We start from the raw sequence: 20,172 nt of genomic DNA, 5'->3' as shown, positions 1-20,172 counted from the left end.
TGCTAGAATAGTGAAGCTGTTGAAGAAAGGTGAGGACAGTTAGTTTATTAAAATATGTATTAACCAGTTTTAATTTGTAAATAAACTAAAGTATTTTATTATGAGGAGAGCAGGTCAGGGAGGAGACTGGGGAGCCAGGTGGAGCTTCAGGATGTAAAGACATAAAAAGTATATTATTAAAATAGAACCAGAAAGGAGAACAGGTGAGGACTGATGTCATGTTGATTTTTTAAAACTTTTCAATATTTTAGTTATTATTTCTGTAGTATTTATAAGAGTAATGTTAGGAAACATGAACAGGAGAGATTTTAAAATCCATCCATCCATCCATCTTCCTCCGCTTATCCGAGGTCGGGTCGCGGGGGTAGCAGCTTCAGAAGGGAGGCCCAGACTTCCCTCTCCCCGGCCACTTCTTCCAGCTCCTCCGGGGGAATCCCGAGGCGTTCCCAGGCCAGCCGAGAGACATAGTCTCTCCAGCGTGTCCTGGGTCTTCCCCGGGGCCTCCTCCCGGTGGGACGTGCCCGGAACACCTCACCAGGGAGGCGTCCAGGAGGCATCCTGGCCAGATGCCCAAGCCACCTCAACTGGCTCCTCTCGATGTGAAGGAGCAGCGGCTCTACTCTGAGTCCCTCCCGGATGACTGAGCTTCTCACCCTATCTCTAAGGGAGAGCCCAGCCACCCTACGGAGAAAACCCATTTCGGCCGCTTGTATCCGCGATCTCGTTCTTTCAGTCATGACCCAAAGCTCATGACCATAGATGAGGGTAGGAACGTAGATCGACCGGTAAATCGAGAGCTTCGCTTTTTGGCTCAGCTCTTTCTTCACCATGACGGACCGGTACAGCGCCCGCTTGACAGCAGACGCTGCGCCAATCCGCCTGTCGATCTCCCGCTCCCTTCTTCCCCCAGAAGAAGGGAGATTTTAAAATAAACAAGTGAAAACTTTTACTGTAAGAAATAGATTCTGCAGTAAATAGAGTTGAGATGTATAATAATGTAAACATCTGAAAATCACTTGTTAAGATTCTGTTTGATGAAACACAGTTTATGTTTAGTTAGTTCAGATTTTGATTCTGCACATTAATGTCTGTAAAGACATGAATCCATGCAGGAACATCAGAGAGGCAGAGACACAAGCAGAACTGTAGATATTGTAATGAAATGTTTGTGGCTGAAACTGACAGGAGAGAAAAACATTTAGTCTTTTGTGCCTCAGTGTTTTCATGGCTCATGTTTGTTATGTTACTGAATGCAGGTCTGGACAGAGAGACGAGTTATGAGAGAGGAGCTGTTAGAGCTGAAAAGCATCATTTTAATTATGTTTGTGGCCAAACATGTAGAGAGCTGTTCAAGAAGAACCAAACTTATTTTTGGTCAAACTGCTGAACTGAGTTCAAACCTGCTGAGACCCATTTACTCTGTTTGTTACTTTACAAGAGGCAGAATCAGGTCAATTTCCAGTCAACTGATATCAACGCATTTTTGACCAATAATCAAATGTATTTCAATCAATACAATTGAATTGACTCAGGCTGCTGAGTCGGATTCATGTTGATGCAGGACTGTTAGCAGCGGAGGGCTGGACTTTGACTAGGACGTTACAGAACCTGGATTTCTCTGCAGTGGTTCTGTTTGGATCGTGGTTCTGAAGCTGGAGTGTTTTCAGCTGCAGGCTGTATGGTGACCATAGCATCACTCCTCCTCTGCCGTGTTTGGTGGAACGTGAGGCGTCTGATCTGCTGTCTGGGTTTCTGGTTCTCATCCCGTCGTGTTCAACAAACTTCCCCAGAATGACGGACTTCCTGTCTAAACAGGAAACTCTAAAATTAAATCACTGCCCTTGTTCTGCTGAGGAACAAATCTATAAATATTTTAGCATTTTAATCTTTTTTAGATGAATTGCAGCTGTTTCCTCCTGAATAATAAACTCGCCCTTCACCTTCCAGCCTCATTTAATCCCAGAATGTTTAGATTTAATTCACTAAAACAGGAATTTCTGGTTCATTTCCCAGAAAAATAGTTTCATGTCTGGAGAGAAAAAACTTGAAGAGTGAGAAACTAAACTTTATTTATTCAGTTTAGTTTTTACCAAACAAAATTAAACAGCAATAACCAAACATCAGAAATCAGTTTTATATTTTAATATATTTAATTTGACAGTTTATTGGTTCCAGAAAACAACAAACCAGTAAATGTCCAAATGTAGAATTTATTAAGCCAGTTACAGTTCCCAGTAAGACGCTGGGAGGCTTACTGGGTTTAAAACAGGAAGAGAGATGAAACAAGAAGAGCCGAGTTCAGAAACGTCTGAGGCAGAGACGGCTGGTGAAGATGATGAAGATGATGATGACTCCGTCCTCCATTTTCCTTCAGACCACCAGCTGAGGACAAACAGAAACCAAACCTGAAAACGACTCCAGAGAAACGAGACGGGCCAGAACCGGGTAACAGAACCGGGTCCACTAAGAACCGGGTAACAGAACAAATTTTCTAAATCTTTTGATAATAATGTGATTAAATATCAGGAAGTTCTTTAAACCGTTAAAATAGAAACGGCTGTAAAATCTGGACATGAATCTTCAGTTATTCTGAGTGAAGGAAAAGTTTTGTATTTATTTCGTTTTTTATTTTTCCTCCTGATTCTTGTCTTCTTCCTCCAGGGTAACGTGTGTCAGTGCAGCCTTTGGACACCAGGGGGCGGTGTTCTCCAGGCGTGAACACCTGCTCTGTTTCAGGTAAACTTCTTTGTTGTTAAATGATGTCGACTCACCTGCGTTTCCTCCTTCCTGCCCTTGTTGCCATCAAATTACAGCGCGTCTCCCAGACCAAAGCATCCTTCATCTCCTTTCTTCTTCTCCTCCTGCTGCGGCTGCTGCGGCTGCTGCGGTTTCTGTGGCTGCTGCGGCTGTTGCGGCTGCTGCGGCTGCTTTGGTCCCTTTTTTCCGCCCACGAACTCATCCACCTTTTGCTCCACAAACTCACCTGCAGAAGAAGCAAGAGACGAGTTCTGACTTGATTATACTGAAAGATCCTCCTGGTAAATCTGATCGCAGGTTAATTAAAGACGCCACAGGAATTTTCCTCAGCTGTGGGTGGAGCTCCACCCCCCTCCAGGCGGAGCTCCGCCCCCTCCATGTGGAGCCCCGCCCCCTCCAGGTAGAGCTCCGCCTGGGTGGAAAGCCGCCTGACGGTGAAAATGTTCTGAATGTTCTGGTTGGTGGTTTCAGCTGAACCTGCACCGGGTTTTGAACCGTCAGCAGCAGTGAGGATGAACAGTGGGCTCAAAGCAACTCAGATCTCAAATCCAAAAAGTTCTGGAACGAAACATCTGAAAAAAAAGTTTCCTAAAGCAGCTCCTCTAAATGCATATTAAAGAATTTAACATTTATTTTTATTTAATTCTCTCTATTAGTTATTTAACTTAATATCAAACTTCATATTGGTTTGTTGTGACGGAGGAATCACATTTCCTGATGTTTGGAGGGATAACAAAGCAAAGCAGATGAAGATTAATGTTGCAGATTTTATTGATGTGAGTTAGAAATTTATCAGCTTTTGTCTCTTTTCCTCCATTTTTATTGACTAAATATAAAAACTTAATCCGTTTTTAACCTGATCAAATCAACTTTTAGCATAAAACTAATGAGGAAACAAAAACATTCTTGGAATAAAATAAAGTGAGTTTTGTTTGAGACTCACCTGCTTTCTGCCCGGCAACTTTGGCGAAATCGTCGCCTCCGGCGGCTTTTTTCAGGAAGTTCATGTCTGCTGCAGGCTGATCGGTGATTATCGGTCAGGAAGTGATCAGTGATCAGTGATCGCTGTGCTGCTGGCTCTGGATCAGCTCAGTCTCTTATACCTGGTGGCGACGCCTCGCCGGGGAATTGGGCGTGTTTCTGTCCGACCCGTCAGACCGGCTTGGCTGCAGAGTCAGAGCTGAATTTATGTTCCTGTTCTTTGCCTGCAGTTAAACCACCGGAGATAATTGCTGTGAGGCGAAGAGGGAAGACGCTGAGTCACCCGCTCAGGAATGACAAGAGGCGCAGAAACTCTGACCGGGTCCAGCCCGGAGAACCAGCCGGTTCGGTTCCCGGTACGATCATCATCATCACACCTCCAGCCAGGTGGAGTCAGGTCAGATGTTTTTACGGACGCAGCTGCTCCACCCTGATGATGATGATGATGATGATGATGATGATGATCCTTTCAGGTGGCTCTGCTCTCTGATTGGCTGTGAGCAGCAGGTATTGCTGCAGGGTAAGGTGTGTATTTACTGTCTCTATCTGCTGTATCAAACAAACAAGCAAATTTGCTTGACGTTGCTATGGTAACGGCCCCAATAGACACTCAAAGCCTCCGTCTGGTTCTTCACATGTTTTATACCAAAATCTGATCTTTATGTCTGTCAGGTTTTAAGGAAATGTTTACCATCTTTTTACAAAACATAAATAATTTGATATGAAAACATGAATTTGATCAAATTCATGTTTGATCAGGAATCAAACATGAATCCTGGAATGAATCAAACGAATCGACTTCCTGACAGGATGGCAGGAATGAAGTAAATTAACTCAATGCTGCATTTAGTTCAGTTTCTGACTGTAGTGGAGTAACACTGTTTTTAAAGATCTTATTATTTTATTTCATTATTGTAGTCATTTTACTACATTCTCGTTATTATTCTGTTATCCGAGTTTCCAGTTTTGTGTCCATTTTGTTGTTTTAAACTGAATATGCTTTATGGCCGTCGTGCTGCTAACAGCTAACAGTGTTTCAGTGCAGAGGAACGATCTGAGAGGAGGAGCTGCGCCTCGGAGGCGGGGCTACGGCCACTCAGCCCTTTAGCAGCTAACTGGTTGCCATGGAGATTAAAGAATTTCTCAAACATGTATGAAAGAATCAACGCAGCACAGCAGGTATGTTTTTGATGAGAGAAAAACATTATAACATGATGAAGTTGATTTTACATAAAACTGCCCCTTTAAAATTCCAGCTCTGTGATTTGGGTCAAATTCAGGAACCAAAATGTTTGGTTCATAACTGGCAGCAGCAAAATCACCAAAAAGCCCCGAGATAGAAAAATTAATCAGTTCCTGTCTGTAAGGATAATAATGTAGATTTGTCATTTTTGCAGTCAAACATGTTTTATCTGTAATTATTATGGATCTGATTAGTTTGTAACACAAACAAACTAGAAAAAAATTCCTGATTTTCCTTATTTTTATGTAAATATGGAGTGTTGAAGGTATGAACTGGGAAATGAAATAATAACTGTAGGTTAAAATCTTGTTTATTTCAAATTAGTTAAGAAAGAAATAAAACACAAAACTGTTTTTCCTGTCAGGTTTTCCAGTTTGATCCAAACTGCAGACAGTCAAAACTTCGTCATCAGTGAGGCTCTGATGACAGATAATCCTCCTCTATTCACCGATCGCTTGACTGAAATATAATCACCGATACATAAACTCCTCTGGACTCGACAGGATGAGTGTGACTGTGCTTTGAGAAAACAAACTTAATCCGGCCAACAGAATATATTAGTGATGAACAGCAGCAGTGATCAGACGGGCCTCAGGGTGCAGCAGATGTCAGGCTGAATTTACAAGGTTAGGGGCTTGTAAAGATGATTAGCCACAGTGTGTATGTAGTTAAAAAACTCTGAACTGCTTCATGTCTTTGTGAGCTAAAACATAAGCTAGCTTAAAGATGCACATAGCGTCAGTAAAAGCACGAACCTGTAAATGTGTCATATGAGCAGATACTGGTGTAAACTGAAGTACTGAGTTAGTTTTATTCAAGCTAAGCTACAGAAGACATGTGGTCCTATTCATCTAGGACTCGTAAAAGTGCATTTTACAAGTTATAGGGTCCAACTCCTACTCATGTAGGACCACAGATATGACCATAGACCAATAGGACCATGTCTGTGGTCAGTAGGTCAGTAGGTCAATAGGGAAAGACATGCAGCAGATGTCTTCAGGTCTGGACTCCAAACTGTGACGATGGCGTCTTGGACTAAGGCCGCCGCCGCCGCCGCCGCCGCCGCCGCCGCCGCCGCCGCTGCCCATGGTGCTTTGCTTTTAATTCACATTCAGTTTGTTGTTGTGCGTCTATAGGAGAAGATCAAAGGAAGTTACCTTTTCATTGTTTTCACAAAACTGTAGTCTCATATTGATTGTGACCCCATTTAAAGCATCACTACAGAATGAGACCAAAGCAAAGGCGTAACCCTGAAATCAAGACCAGGAAACCCCAGGAGACGCTCCTCCTGAGCCAGCTCCATGTTTTTAACTGTCATTGTTATGCTGTTATGAGATGTGGTTTTATTTTTCTATTATTTGGGTGAAACAATTTGTGAACTTTGTTGCAATGTTTCTGTTGCTACTAAATAGAAACCATAGTTTAGGAGCTGATTAGCTGGAAGAGACAAGTTTTCAAGGTGCTGCTACTCAGTTAGTTTTTTCAAGACTTTGCCTGAGGTGGACTCATTCCCTTCTTTAAGAAGTTACTGAGATAAGCTGTTTTGTTATTTTGAACTTTCTTGTTTTATTTCCATTGTGTAGAAATTCGTGTTTCAGTGTCATTTTGTACCATTTTGTCCATGGTGGAGTTTAAAGAAGTCAAGAATAAAAATGGCCGTTATGATGTGAACCTTGGTGGAAGTGATGATGTTGGTTCCACAGGCTGACATCTGGACCGAGCAGCAGAACCGCCTGGATCAGGTCCAAACACCAGATGCAGTCAGGTGGGTCAGTCTGGACCTTCTTATTAATCATTTCATGAGTTGTACTTTTTACTGCCAAGGAAATTTCAGATGTTTTAAAGTAAAACTGTGTTGATTGTTAAGAAATGGGCTGAATTTGAAAGATCAAATTTACTTAAGGTTCAAATGGATATTCTGATAATCGGGTTCTGTGTCTCTTACTGATCCATAGGATAAATTAGATTCAGACATTTTTATTTTTCTTCTTGACCATCAGTGAGATTCCTGATTGGGTGTTTTTCCAGGATGGACTCCGTCATGGTGGCGTCCGGATGCTACAGGTAAGAGGTTCCTTTACAGGATTAGAAAAGTTCAAATGATGGAGTCACTCTGAGCTGGATGTGGGACTGGGGTCGTCTAGAGGGGCCTGGCTGACCTTTTGACTTTTATCCTTTCATTAATATCTTCAAAGCCAAAGCAGCACAAACAAAAAGTTTTGTTCATTTTTGTTTTCAAACAAACATTTGACATGAATTTTGTCTGATTTGAAGGGCGACTTCCCTCAGGTATCGACACCAAACTGACAGTTTTCCTTTGTGATGCTTTTTGTTTTACTGCAGCTTCTTTCGGTTCTCGTTTGTTTCCCTTCGTTCTCCTCTGCAGGAGCTGAAAAGATTTCTCTGCTGGGTTAATTGGCCTTAAACCTGCCACTGCTGATGAAGCCCTTTGTTTTGTTGGTTTGTGTTTTGGGTCATTGTCCTGCTGCATGATAACATTATGACACATTTATCATAATGTGTGGTCCAGTTCTGAACCATCAGCGTTAAACACGACACACCTCAGTCACACCTTCCAAGAGTTTTGCTGACTTGGAAAATGGTTTTGTTCAAACAAAGTTTGTCCCGAGTTATTTAACACATCTTCATGTAACAACCAGGAAATAAAGGCTGAGCTCTTATTCTCATAGTTTGACCTCAAACCAAAAGGTCTGATGGATGGATGTCTTGCTGTTCCAATAATTTTGTGTGTCTGATACTGGTAATAATAGTAATAATAATAATTATTGGTTAAATAAGGTGACCTTTATTTAACCTTTATTTAACCAGGTCTGCCTCGCTGGGATCAGATGAGTCAGAAAATCTTCAGATGGATTTTAAACTCTTTATTTCTTGTAGTTTATAAAAGATTCAACCAGCTGAGCCTGAATCAGAGTAAACTCCATCAGTCTGTTTATGTTTCAGTGAAGCTTCATGCATTAGAGCCGGGTCAGGGGGCGGGGCTTACAGGTAGACAGTACAGGTGAGCAGCAGGAGTTCAACACATCCACTCCAATGAGCCAATCATCTGAAAGCACGAAATCATCCAAGCATAACCAGGAGGGAAACCATGTAACCATGGCAACAAGGCAGTCAGAGCTCTGATTGGTTAATGAGGTTAACGATGCAGAGGAGGAACAGCTGATTAGCAGGTTAGCTTTGAGTTTCTTCTTCTCTCCTCTGTGACGGCAGCTTCCTGTCTGGGAGAAACGAAAAGAAGAATTTAGAAGAAACTTCATGAATTTTACTTGAATCTTAAACGAGATAAAAACCAGAATCTGTTTAATTTACTGAGTTTGTGCTCAGAAGCAAAGAGTGACTGAGTTCATAAGGTCTCAGACTTTTAAATATGAATTTATAAACAGTAAGGGCAGCACGTAAACAATGCTGCATGTTTAAAACAGATCAACTTGTTTTCTACACAGGTTTCCTAATCTGCAAACAGTCATTGGATGGAAACTTTATTAAAAGAGAGACAAATTAAAATGAAAGTTTGTCTCACACACTGAATTTCATGGCTGAGTTGCTCAAGAGCAGGAAAGTCCAAGTCCATCCTGGACAGCTGACCTGCTGTGACCTTTAGATGCATCTCTTCTCCGTCTCACCTGGATCAACCGAACGGCTCGTCGGCCTGCAGAGAGCCGACTTCCTGCTGGTCAGGGAAGTCGGCCTTTTGACTGAGGCCTGCGGGAGCAGGGATGCATCTAAAGGTTCCAGGGACCGGACCTGGCCCCCCTACTCAAGAGCTTCAAAATAAAACTGAGAAACATAACAAAAGGTTTGAACAAATCATGTCCAGGATGTGTGTGGTCTGTAAACAGATTAGCACCTTGTTTCCTGACTCTGGACCTGCAAGGCCTGGATTGTTCTGGAATGGTTCTGTTCTGTTTGTGTTTGGACTAAACCAATGGGTGAACGAACACGGGACAGACTGACCAGCGCAGCGACAGCCTGCATCAGTTTCAGTGGGCTCAGGAAAAGATGGACCGACTCCTGATCATAGTGGAGTTTACTGCCACCTACAGCCCTCACTGCACACAACAAAATGAACTCTGGCTGATAAAGAGTCTAAGAAAACTAAATGTTTTTATGAAACAACGGTTCACCACCTGAGATCAGAAGCTTTCTCTGCCTGAATGACATCAGAGTCAAAACAGAAACTGTTCTGGCATTGGTCTGAAACTGAGCGAAAACTACAAAACATCCAAAGGAAAACTGACAGACCATAATGAGGCCCAAAGGAGAAGGCCTGGTGAAGGCCTGGTGAAGGCCTGGTGAAGGCTTTCAAAAGGCCTTCACCAGGCCTTCACCATGAAGGCCTGGTGAAGGCCTGGTGAAGGCCCCTCCCTCCACCAGGCTGGCCTCCTGACTCAGTTACTTGACATGTTCACTGAATCTATAAAAACAAAAAAATAACCCAGTCGGACATTTCCTCATGTTTCTGTCTGGGATCGTACAGTGCCCTCTAGTGGTGACCTTTGTAACGGCACTTTGGACAGCTTATGTAATACCAAATTTAAAGTCTTTGATATTCTGCTGTCCCCAAAGTAGTTCACCTAATCAGAATGAATAAATAAATTAATATGCAAACTAACTTCCTCCTGTTATTTATTAAACTCATTTATTTGAGGAGTTTCTCACCTACTGAGCTGCAGGTTCAGGCTGATCTGCTGCTTTAGGGGCTGCAATCTGTTCAGGAGACAGAGAGCAGGTCATCATCATCATCATCATCATCATCATCATCATCATCCTGACTGAATCAGTTTGTTAGTTTTATTAGTGGAACTGATGGAGAGAAATGAAGCAGAAATATGTTGATTAAAACTATTCTCTGTAATTCAACATTAATTTTAATAGAGCAGGAAAGTAAAAACATCTCAGCTACAATATAGATATATAGTATATATCTATATAGATATATATCTATAAAGATATATACTATATATCTATAAAGATATATATACTGATAGGCAACAGATCCAATATCTGTGTCATTCCTTAGACACTGGAAGTAAAGGAAACGTGCAAACAGTGAATTTTAACAAAAAATTCTTTATCTGTAAAAAATAGCGAAAAATACAAAAATGACGATACATCAGTTTAACAATTCCTCTTTTTCCTTTTCCAAACATACACAGCTTACATGGTCAAAAACTGTATTGCTCCGTGTCTTGGTAATCCGTCAAGCTTTTCTAATACAATATATGGCCCGACAGGAAGCAAGCCTTTCAAAATAAAGCTAAATTTCACGATAAAAATGGCCTGAACAAATATCAGTCTTCTTACTAAATATAATAAAATAAAAAACAAACCATCATACAAATAACTTAAATATTTCCTACTTATGACTCTAACATATACAATAGATATATTGTTTTCTTACAATCTGTTTTATAATTTTATTTTTATAAGCTGTTTAATTACAGCTTATAAAAATGACAAGATGACTAAAACTGGTTGCTATTATGAATTATGTTAAATCCACCCAATAATTTGGTCTTCTGTTAGATAAATGATGAGTTTTAAGCGTCATGCTGCGTCACAGCAGCCCAACCAATCAGGCACCTGCTCTGCTGCTGGCCCCGCCTCCTCCTGAATCAGCCAATCAGAGATTTACCAACAAAAGAAAACATTTTTAAAAACTTACATGGCAGAAATTATATCAGCAATTAATCATTCAAAAATAGATTCATATAATTGATAACTTTAAAATATATATATTTTAAAAATTAAAATGAAATAGATGAAGATTTTTTGTTTTAGGTTTGCTGTTCACCGATGTGATGTCACTTACCGTCTGGACCAATCCGCTCGCCAGCGCCGCGTTCTCCACGCTCTCCACCGTCGCCTGGGCAACCTCGTTGGCCCCGGCAACCGCAGTTTCGGCAACAACGTTGGCCTGTTCAGTGGATTTCTGAGCAACTGGGCAACAGAAACCAGCAACATTTAAAACATGAAATATTTTAATCTGAGTTTAACAGAAACATTTACAGCTTTAAACGACCTGATCAACTCAGAGATCTGAGCAACTTGGGGGACAACGTGTCCGTCTGGAGGGACAACGTGTCCGTCTGGAGGGACAACGTGTCCGTCTGGAGGGACAACGTGTCCGTCTGGAGGGACAACGTGTCCATCTGGAGGGACATTAATGTCCATCTGGAAGGACAACGTGTCCATCTGGAGGGACCATCTGGAGGACAACGTGTCCATCTGGAGGGACCATCTGGAGGACAACGTGTCCATCTGGGGGACAACGTGTCCATCTGGGGGACAACGTGTCCATCTGGAGGGACAACGTGTCCATCTGGAGGGACAACGTGTCCGTCTGGAGGGACAACGTGTCCATCTGGGGGACAACGTGTCCATCTGGAGGGACATTAATGTCCATCTGGAGGGACATTAATGTCCATCTGGAAGGACAACGTGTCCATCTGGAGGGACCATCTGGAGGACAACGTGTCCATCTGGGGGACAACGTGTCCATCTGGAGGGACAACGTGTCCATCTGGAGGGACAACGTGTCCGTCTGGAGGGACAACGTGTCCGTCTGGAGGGACAACGTGTCCATCTGGAGGGACATTAATGTCCATCTGGAAGGACAACGTGTCCATCTGGAGGGACCATCTGGAGGACAACGTGTCCATCTGGAGGGACCATCTGGAGGACAACGTGTCCATCTGGGGGACAACGTGTCCATCTGGAGGGACAACGTGTCCGTCTGGAGGGACAACGTGTCCATCTGGGGGACAACGTGTCCATCTGGAGGGACATTAATGTCCATCTGGAGGGACATTAATGTCCATCTGGAAGGACAACGTGTCCATCTGGAGGGACCATCTGGAGGACAACGTGTCCATCTGGAGGGACCATCTGGAGGACAACGTGTCCATCTGGGGGACAACGTGTCCATCTGGAGGGACAACGTGTCCATCTGGAGGGACCATCTGGAGGACAACGTGTCCATCTGGGGGACAACGTGTCCATCTGGAGGGACAACGTGTCCATCTGGAGGGACAACGTGTCCGTCTGGAGGGACAACGTGTCCGTCTGGAGGGACAACGTGTCCATCTGGAGGGACATTAATGTCCATCTGGAGGGACATTAATGTCCATCTGGAAGGACAACGTGTCCATCTGGAGGGACCATCTGGAGGACAACGTGTCCATCTGGAGGGACCATCTGGAGGACAACGTGTCCATCTGGGGGACAACGTGTCCATCTGGGGGACAACGTGTCCATCTGGAGGGACAACGTGTCCATCTGGGGGACAACGTGTCCATCTGGAGGGACAACGTGTCCATCTGGAGGGACAACGTGTCCATCTGGAGGGACATTAATGTCCATCTGGAAGGACAACGTGTCCATCTGGAGGGACCATCTGGAGGACAACGTGTCCATCTGGAGGGACCATCTGGAGGACAACGTGTCCATCTGGGGGACAACGTGTCCATCTGGAGGGACAACGTGTCCATCTGGAGGGACAACGTGTCCGTCTGGAGGGACAACGTGTCCGTCTGGAGGGACAACGTGTCCGTCTGGAGGGACAACGTGTCCATCTGGAGGGACATTAATGTCCATCTGGAAGGACAACGTGTCCATCTGGAGGGACCATCTGGAGGACAACGTGTCCATCTGGAGGGACCATCTGGAGGACAACGTGTCCATCTGGGGGACAACGTGTCCATCTGGGGGACAACGTGTCCATCTGGAGGGACAACGTGTCCGTCTGGAGGGACAACGTGTCCATCTGGGGGACAACGTGTCCATCTGGAGGGACATTAATGTCCATCTGGAGGGACATTAATGTCCATCTGGAAGGACAACGTGTCCATCTGGAGTGACCATCTGGAGGACAACGTGTCCATCTGGAGGGACCATCTGGAGGACAACGTGTCCATCTGGGGGGACATTAATGTCCATCTGGAGGGACAACGTGTCCATCTGGGGGACAACGTGTCCATCTGGAGGGACAACGTGTCCATCTGGGGGACAACGTGTCCATCTGGAGGGACAACGTGTCCATCTGGAGGGACAACGTGTCCGTCTGGAGGGACAACGTGTCCGTCTGGAGGGACAACGTGTCCATCTGGAGGGACATTAATGTCCATCTGGAAGGACAACGTGTCCATCTGGAGGGACCATCTGGAGGACAACGTGTCCATCTGGGGGACAACGTGTCCATCTGGGGGACAACGTGTCCATCTGGAGGGACAACGTGTCCATCTGGAGGGACAACGTGTCCGTCTGGAGGGACAACGTGTCCATCTGGGGGACAACGTGTCCATCTGGAGGGACATTAATGTCCATCTGGAGGGACATTAATGTCCATCTGGAAGGACAACGTGTCCGTCTGGAGGGACAACGTGTCCGTCTGGAGGGACAACGTGTCCATCTGGAGGGACATTAATGTCCATCTGGAAGGACAACGTGTCCATCTGGAGGGACCATCTGGAGGACAACGTGTCCATCTGGAGGGACCATCTGGAGGACAACGTGTCCATCTGGGGGACAACGTGTCCATCTGGGGGACAACGTGTCCATCTGGAGGGACAACGTGTCCATCTGGAGGGACAACGTGTCCGTCTGGAGGGACAACGTGTCCATCTGGAGGGACATTAATGTCCATCTGGAGGGACATTAATGTCCATCTGGAAGGACAACGTGTCCATCTGGAGGGACCATCTGGAGGACAACGTGTCCATCTGGAGGGACCATCTGGAGGACAACGTGTCCATCTGGGGGACAACGTGTCCATCTGGAGGGACAACGTGTCCATCTGGGGGACAACGTGTCCATCTGGAGGGACAACGTGTCCATCTGGGGGACAACGTGTCCATCTGGAGGGACAACGTGTCCATCTGGAGGGACAACGTGTCCATCTGGAGGGACATTAATGTCCATCTGGAAGGACAACGTGTCCATCTGGAGGGACCATCTGGAGGACAACGTGTCCATCTGGAGGGACCATCTGGAGGACAACGTGTCCATCTGGGGGACAACGTGTCCATCTGGGGGACAACGTGTCCATCTGGAGGGACAACGTGTCCATCTGGAGGGACAACGTGTCCGTCTGGAGGGACAACGTGTCCATCTGGGGGACAACGTGTCCATCTGGAGGGACATTAATGTCCATCTGGAGGGACATTAATGTCCATCTGGAAGGACAACGTGTCCATCTGGAGGGACCATCTGGAGGACAACGTGTCCATCTGGAGGGACCATCTGGAGGACAACGTGTCCATCTGGGGGACAACGTGTCCATCTGGAGGGACAACGTGTCCATCTGGGGGACAACGTGTCCATCTGGAGGGACAACGTGTCCATCTGGGGGACAACGTGTCCATCTGGGGGACAACGTGTCCATCTGGAGGGACAACGTGTCCATCTGGAGGGACATTAATGTCCATCTGGAAGGACAACGTGTCCATCTGGAGGGACCATCTGGAGGACAACGTGTCCATCTGGGGGACAACGTGTCCATCTGGAGGACAACGTGTCCATCTGGAGGGACCACCTGGGGGACAACGTGTCCATCTGGAGGGACCATCTGGGGGACAACATGTCCATCTGGGGGACAACGTGTCCATCTGGAGGGACCATCTGGGGGACAACGTGTCCATATGGAGGGACATTAATGTCCATCTGGAGGGACATTAATGTCCATATGGAGGGACATTAATGTCCATATGGAGGGACAACGTGTCCAACCTTTAACTTCCTGGTTGATGTCTCTAGATGTTGCTTCCATATTTCTACCTAAGGTTTTTCCCTCCTGCAGTAAACAGCCCTCAGCATGATGCTGCCTCCTCCATGCTTCACAGCTGGAACCTGAACTTGAACCAGATGACGGACGTCAGAGTTTCTGCTCAGATTTTTCCATTATTTCACAGAAGGAAGCAGAAAGTTTGAGATTTTACTCTGAAATACGTACCAGGTGCTAAAAATGTTTAGCATTTAGAGAAAACGAATGTTAATAATTAAAATGTTTAAAAATATGAAATATTTGTTGTGTAAGGACAAACAATAAGGAAGACATTTATGTTTAAAATGTGTAAATATTTGTTTTTCTGTGGATTTTCTACTGAACATGTTTATAAACTAAAATGTTATTTTATTTGAATTAAATGTTTTTGATTATTTAATGACTAATTCTAAGATTGATGTGGAAACAACAGAACTTTGTGAACAAAAATTAAATTTATTAAACTTGTATTTATTGAACTAGTTTAACCTGAGAGGTAAAATAATAATAATATAATGTTATATTGTTTTTATAAACAGGAAGCAGGAAAACATGAAATAATAGAAATAAATGATTAATGTCTGATCACTGGGCTCACCTGTGTTCACGCTCGTCACCATTCCCTCCATCGTCTTGTTTCCTGGAAAACATCAGAACCAGATCCAAAACATTTCACTGTAAAACTGAATTTAAATCTGAGTTTATTTATGTAGATTCATCTGGAGGAAGATCCTGATGTTCATCACATCAGCAGCTGAGCCCAGTCCAGTTCTGGTTCTGACCCAGTTCCACCTGCAGAATCATTCATTCATTCATTCATTCAATCATTCATTCATTCAGCTGATCAGGTCTCTGAGTTTTTCAGTCTGAATTCAGAGATTTTTACAGAATCAGCAGCTGATTAAAGACTCCAGAGGAACTACGGTCCAGGTTCTGTTCAGGTTCTGTTGGACCAGGACCAGGTTCTGTCCAGGTTCTGTTGGACCGGTCCGGGTTCTGGGTTTTTAGCTGGGTGTGTGTTATCGTGGGGCCGGTGGACCATGTGTCGGGTCGGACAGAACCGGTTCTGTCTGATTCCCGGTCAGCTGGTCTCTGTTTCCCAGCAGCAGCGCGAGACGTTCAGGGGAATCTGAAAGATGAGCTTCTGATGAAGCAGGAAGTCGTAGATGATAAATATTTGATTATTTTCTGGTTTCATTTTATTTGATAAAACTAAATCGAAACTTTGATCTTTGGTGAAAATCTGAACTTTAAAATAAAATGATAGCAAACAGATGAAATGTTTTATTATTGTTACCCAAAGCAGAACATGAATTTTTCAGATAATTTAATAACCGCCTGCATGTTTCTGCAGCAGATTAATGAATAATAAATGAGCTGCAGTTTTTTTTTATGACTCTAAAAGCTGGAAGTTGTTTATACTCAAACCAGGAATGGCTGGTCTGACTTTGGGCTTTTAATTTGAAAAATCTTTTGACGTTTTGCCTTCATTAAACAACGCAGAACATGAATCAGGTCAAAGGTCAGATCAGAGCCTCACATCATGAAGAAATGATGAGGCAGAGTTAGAGATGAACTCTGGATTTATTAAATTAGTTTGAATATTATTTCCAGATATCAGATTAAATTTGTTTTATTTACTTCTTAAAGTTTTCGTCTTTATTTTCTGTTGAATTATTATGATTATCTTTCATTTACTTATTTTATAAATAAATGAAACTGAATGAGTGGAAACTTCAGGCTGAATCAGATTCAGTGAATCTGATGAAACTGAAAACATTCATGTTTTTACAGTGTATTAATATTATTTATTAACATTTTGATGTTTTCCCTCTACATGATTTTATTATCTCATTAATTTTCCTCTCAGATGATGAAATAAACTCCATATTTTCCTGTGCAGATTTAAGCCGTCAGCCATGATGACTCGGCGTTTCCTCTCATCCTGTTGGATTTCATCTTTAATATTTCAACACTCAGCGTCTCTTTGTCTCCGTTTTAATCTTCTGTGTTATATTTCATTTATTTTCTCCTGAATATATTTAATATTGGGACATTTGCTGGATGTTTTAATAATTTTCCTCTTTTATTTTGTTTTTTCCTTCCATATTGAAAGTGAAACAGATTTTAAATATTTCTCTGCATTTCCTCTAATGCTTTCATTTAGTTTTTATTCTCAGTCTTTTAAATTATTGTTAAGAGTTTAATAAATCTAGTTTTTCATCTTCTTGTTTTCTTCCTCTGATCTCCAATAATAAATTAATGTTAAATATTATTCATGGTTTAGTTTAATAATCTCCTTCAGTTTTTCATCCTTTAAGCTACTTTAGCCGTTTTTCTCCAGATTTCACTGTAAGAAGTGACCCTGTCAGGGTCAAAGGTCACGGTGGTCTTACCCACATACACGACCCCGTCCTTGGTCTTGGTGGCGGCCTCGCCCACGCCGGCCTTGGTCTTCTCAGCAGCGGCGACCACGCCGTCCTTGGCCATGGAGAGTCCCTTCCTCAGAGCGTCCATGATGAAGATGATGAAGATGAAGATCCTGCCTCTGTCCTCTGATCCGTCCTCCGTCCTCTGCTGCGTCCGTCTCCGTCTGCCTGCGATCCTCCTGCAGGAGGCGGAGCGTCAGGCAGGGAGGAGTCGACACGGAGGCTCCAGCAGGACGAGGATTCAGATTCCAGGAACTTCCTGAACTGAAAAACGTTTTTATGGACATTTATTGATGTTTGTGCAGAAGAACCGCAGCTCAGGAAGGTTCTGGTTCTGGTTCTGGTTCTGGTTCAGTCGGTGTGACCCTCCAGGATTTTCACATGGAGACACGAAGATGCTGCAACTCCCTGCAGACACGAACGTGTGAGCGACCCGCCCAGAGTCACACCATCATCATCATCATCATCATCAGGTCACATGATGCTGAGCAGAACCAGAACCACTGCTGCGGGTCCAGAAATCTGCTGGGGCCAGAACCGGGCGGTTCACACACACACACACACACACACACACACACACACACACACACACTGAGTGACTCAGCAGAACACACTCTGTGCTCTGATTGGTCGATTATTTTTAGAGGCTTTTATTTCATTCCCGTCCAAATGGACCGAAGGCAGCGTTATGGGATGCTGACAGTTACCATGGTGACGAGGCTGACCCATCATCTCTGATCAATACCGACCACCAGGCGTCTGAATCCGACCCGTTTAGCAGCTAAATATCGACCCAAATATGAATAAAAATGACAAAGTGTTTTACTAATAATTGCTCTGCTTCATATTAACATTATATTATTATTATTAAACTTATTATTTTAACTTTTATAGTTTTAATCTAAATCATTTCTGAGCTCAGGAAAATATTCATATTTATTATCTATTACTGAACGTTTTTGTTTCTACTATTATTAAGATTAATTTAAAAGAGAAATAAAATAAGTAATAATTGATAAAGTTGATCATAATTCACTGAAGCTTAATGAGTTAATTATTCCTCCATGTTTCATTATAATGAATTATTAGATGTTATGTTGAAAATGATCTTTAGACCTAATAAAAAGTTAAAATGTTTGTTTGGATTCAGATTCTGTGATAAATGAAAAATGTTTTTGGTTCTGTTTAAACCCAAATATCATTTAAATCTTTCATGTTTAGATTCTGTTTGGTCTTTTATTGTAATCTTGTGACTCCAGAGAGAAACTGAACATGAGACGATCAAAACATTCATAAATAAAATGTTTTGCAGAATCTGAGACTAAAACCAGATATTTATCATCCACAGAGAAGCAGTTCATGTCTCAGATCAGCTGAGTGAGGAACGTCTCTGCTGCCTGCTAATGGGTCTCTGAGGGGGTCAAAGGTCAGCAGGCATTCCTGCTGACTGCAGGCGAACCTGATGGGCCTCCAGAGGTTCTGCTGACTCATCAGAACCTTCAACAGGTCCAAAAAGGACAAACTCAGCCGGAGGGTCGATAAACTGCATGAACAGAACAATTAATCTGGATCAGAACCAGACTTCTTTCTGCTCTGAGGTCCAATAACGTAAAATACAGTAAAGCAGAGAACAAAGTGGGTCCAGGAGGACCTGGAGGGTCCTGGAGGATCCTGGAGGACCTGGAGGGTCTGGATCCTGGAGGATCTAGAGGGTCCTGGAGGGTCCTGGAGGGTCCAGGAGGATCTGGAGGATCCTGGAGGGTCCTGGAGGGTCCAGGAGGATCTGGAGGATCCTGGAGGGTCCTGGAGGATCCTGGAGGATCTGGAGGGTCCGGAGGGTCCTGGAGAATCCTGGAGGACCTCTTTGGGCACCACTGCAATAAAACAACTTTATTATTTATCTTAATAAATAATTATCAACTGATAAAATATTTTAAATTAAATGCAATAACTTTTATAGAAACATTTAATCTCCAGGTTCCTAAAAGTTTCAGTTATTAGATATTTAAAGATGAACTAAAAACAGGAAACAGTTTAAACTGTGAAATAAAATCTAACCAGGAGGCGGTGCTGCCCCCTGCTGGTCAGACAACCAACATCACATCAGCCTTACCAGAACCACCAGCCGGACCCATCCTGTCTAAGAACCGATAATGTTTCAGTTCAGTCATAAAAAAATAATAATAACGACTCAAAGTAAAATTTACTTTCCAAGTTTAACATGTGAATAAAAAGGTAAAAGTTTAACATAAAAAATGTCCTTTTTATTTTTAATGTTAAGTTATGAATGAGTCAATAGATCTTCACTAGCCTCTCAGACCAGCTTCATTAAATCGGACCTGGTTCTGGTTCTGTTGTCAGAATGAAATAATGAGACTAAAGCATCTGAACCTTTTAATTCCAACACAAATATAAAGATTAAAACATAAAATCAGAACCTCATTTCTGCAGATTCACAGAAAACTAAAAATGATGATAGCGAATCTACTTCTCTGAAAATTTATGTTCAATAAAAACCTGAACACAAACAAAACTAAATGTTTGAGATTCATCCTGTTTGGATCATCTGGACTGAGCCAGAACCCAGAGTAAAATATTTATAACGCATTTTAGAAGTCATGTCATAAAAATCTGCAGCACTGTTAGATCAGCTATTGTTTTAAAATAATTAGAAAATGTAACATCTAAGATGTTTTCCTTATTAAACAAGCAAAAAATTTTCATTTTTAGAAAAATGTGTCAAAATTTGGTAAAAATGTTGGTAAAAAAACAAACATGTATATTTCTTGTCTGTATTTTGTGATTCATGAGGAGCTGCAGCAACAGCGGCCTCCTGTGGTCAGAAAAGGAAATGACAGCTCTGCTCTGAGACATGAAGACAAGGACAGTTTCTGTCCACAGGAGACACTGGGACTAACTGAAGCAGTGCATTATGGGAAAACATGGAGGCTGAAGCAGAAGAACGTTGAAGATCAACCTGG

General features: G+C 43.1%; 2 protein-coding genes across 5 annotated transcripts; both read right to left on the bottom strand.

Annotated features, from left to right (window-relative positions):
* Window positions 1-2,127: 2,127 nt before the first annotated feature.
* On the bottom strand, window positions 2,128-3,849 carry LOC114138074 (coupling protein TraD-like). Its single transcript, XM_028007107.1, has 3 exons — window positions 3,701-3,849; window positions 2,772-2,983; window positions 2,128-2,382 (listed from the first exon to the last, which is right to left on the bottom strand). Exons 1-2 carry the CDS (start codon window positions 3,762-3,764, stop codon window positions 2,808-2,810), a joined length of 240 nt encoding a protein of 79 aa, XP_027862908.1. The 5' UTR covers window positions 3,765-3,849; the 3' UTR covers window positions 2,128-2,382; window positions 2,772-2,807.
* A 4,002-nt stretch (window positions 3,850-7,851) lies between these two features.
* sncga (synuclein, gamma a) lies at window positions 7,852-17,441 on the bottom strand. 4 transcript variants are annotated; one of them, XR_003594145.1, is made up of 7 exons: window positions 17,159-17,441; window positions 15,361-15,402; window positions 10,815-10,942; window positions 9,662-9,709; window positions 9,334-9,416; window positions 9,245-9,264; window positions 7,852-8,220 (listed from the first exon to the last, which is right to left on the bottom strand). XR_003594145.1 is itself a non-coding variant. In XM_028007102.1 (5 exons), exons 1-4 carry the CDS (start codon window positions 17,277-17,279, stop codon window positions 9,662-9,664), a joined length of 339 nt encoding a protein of 112 aa, XP_027862903.1. In that variant the 5' UTR covers window positions 17,280-17,435; the 3' UTR covers window positions 7,852-8,216. The 4 variants fall into 4 exon arrangements, 2 of the variants coding, with proteins under 2 accessions (XP_027862903.1, XP_027862902.1); XR_003594146.1 differs by having other exon boundaries at window positions 7,852-8,216; XM_028007102.1 differs by lacking the exons at window positions 9,245-9,264; window positions 9,334-9,416 and having other exon boundaries at window positions 7,852-8,216; window positions 17,159-17,435.
* Window positions 17,442-20,172: the final 2,731 nt, after the last annotated feature.

Source organism: Xiphophorus couchianus, chromosome 22 (genome assembly GCF_001444195.1).
Source record: "Xiphophorus couchianus chromosome 22, X_couchianus-1.0, whole genome shotgun sequence".
In the NCBI taxonomy this organism is placed as follows: domain Eukaryota; kingdom Metazoa; phylum Chordata; class Actinopteri; order Cyprinodontiformes; family Poeciliidae; genus Xiphophorus; species Xiphophorus couchianus.
Note: the sequence above shows the minus strand (reverse complement) of the source record. Positions and strands in the feature narration are given on the sequence as shown.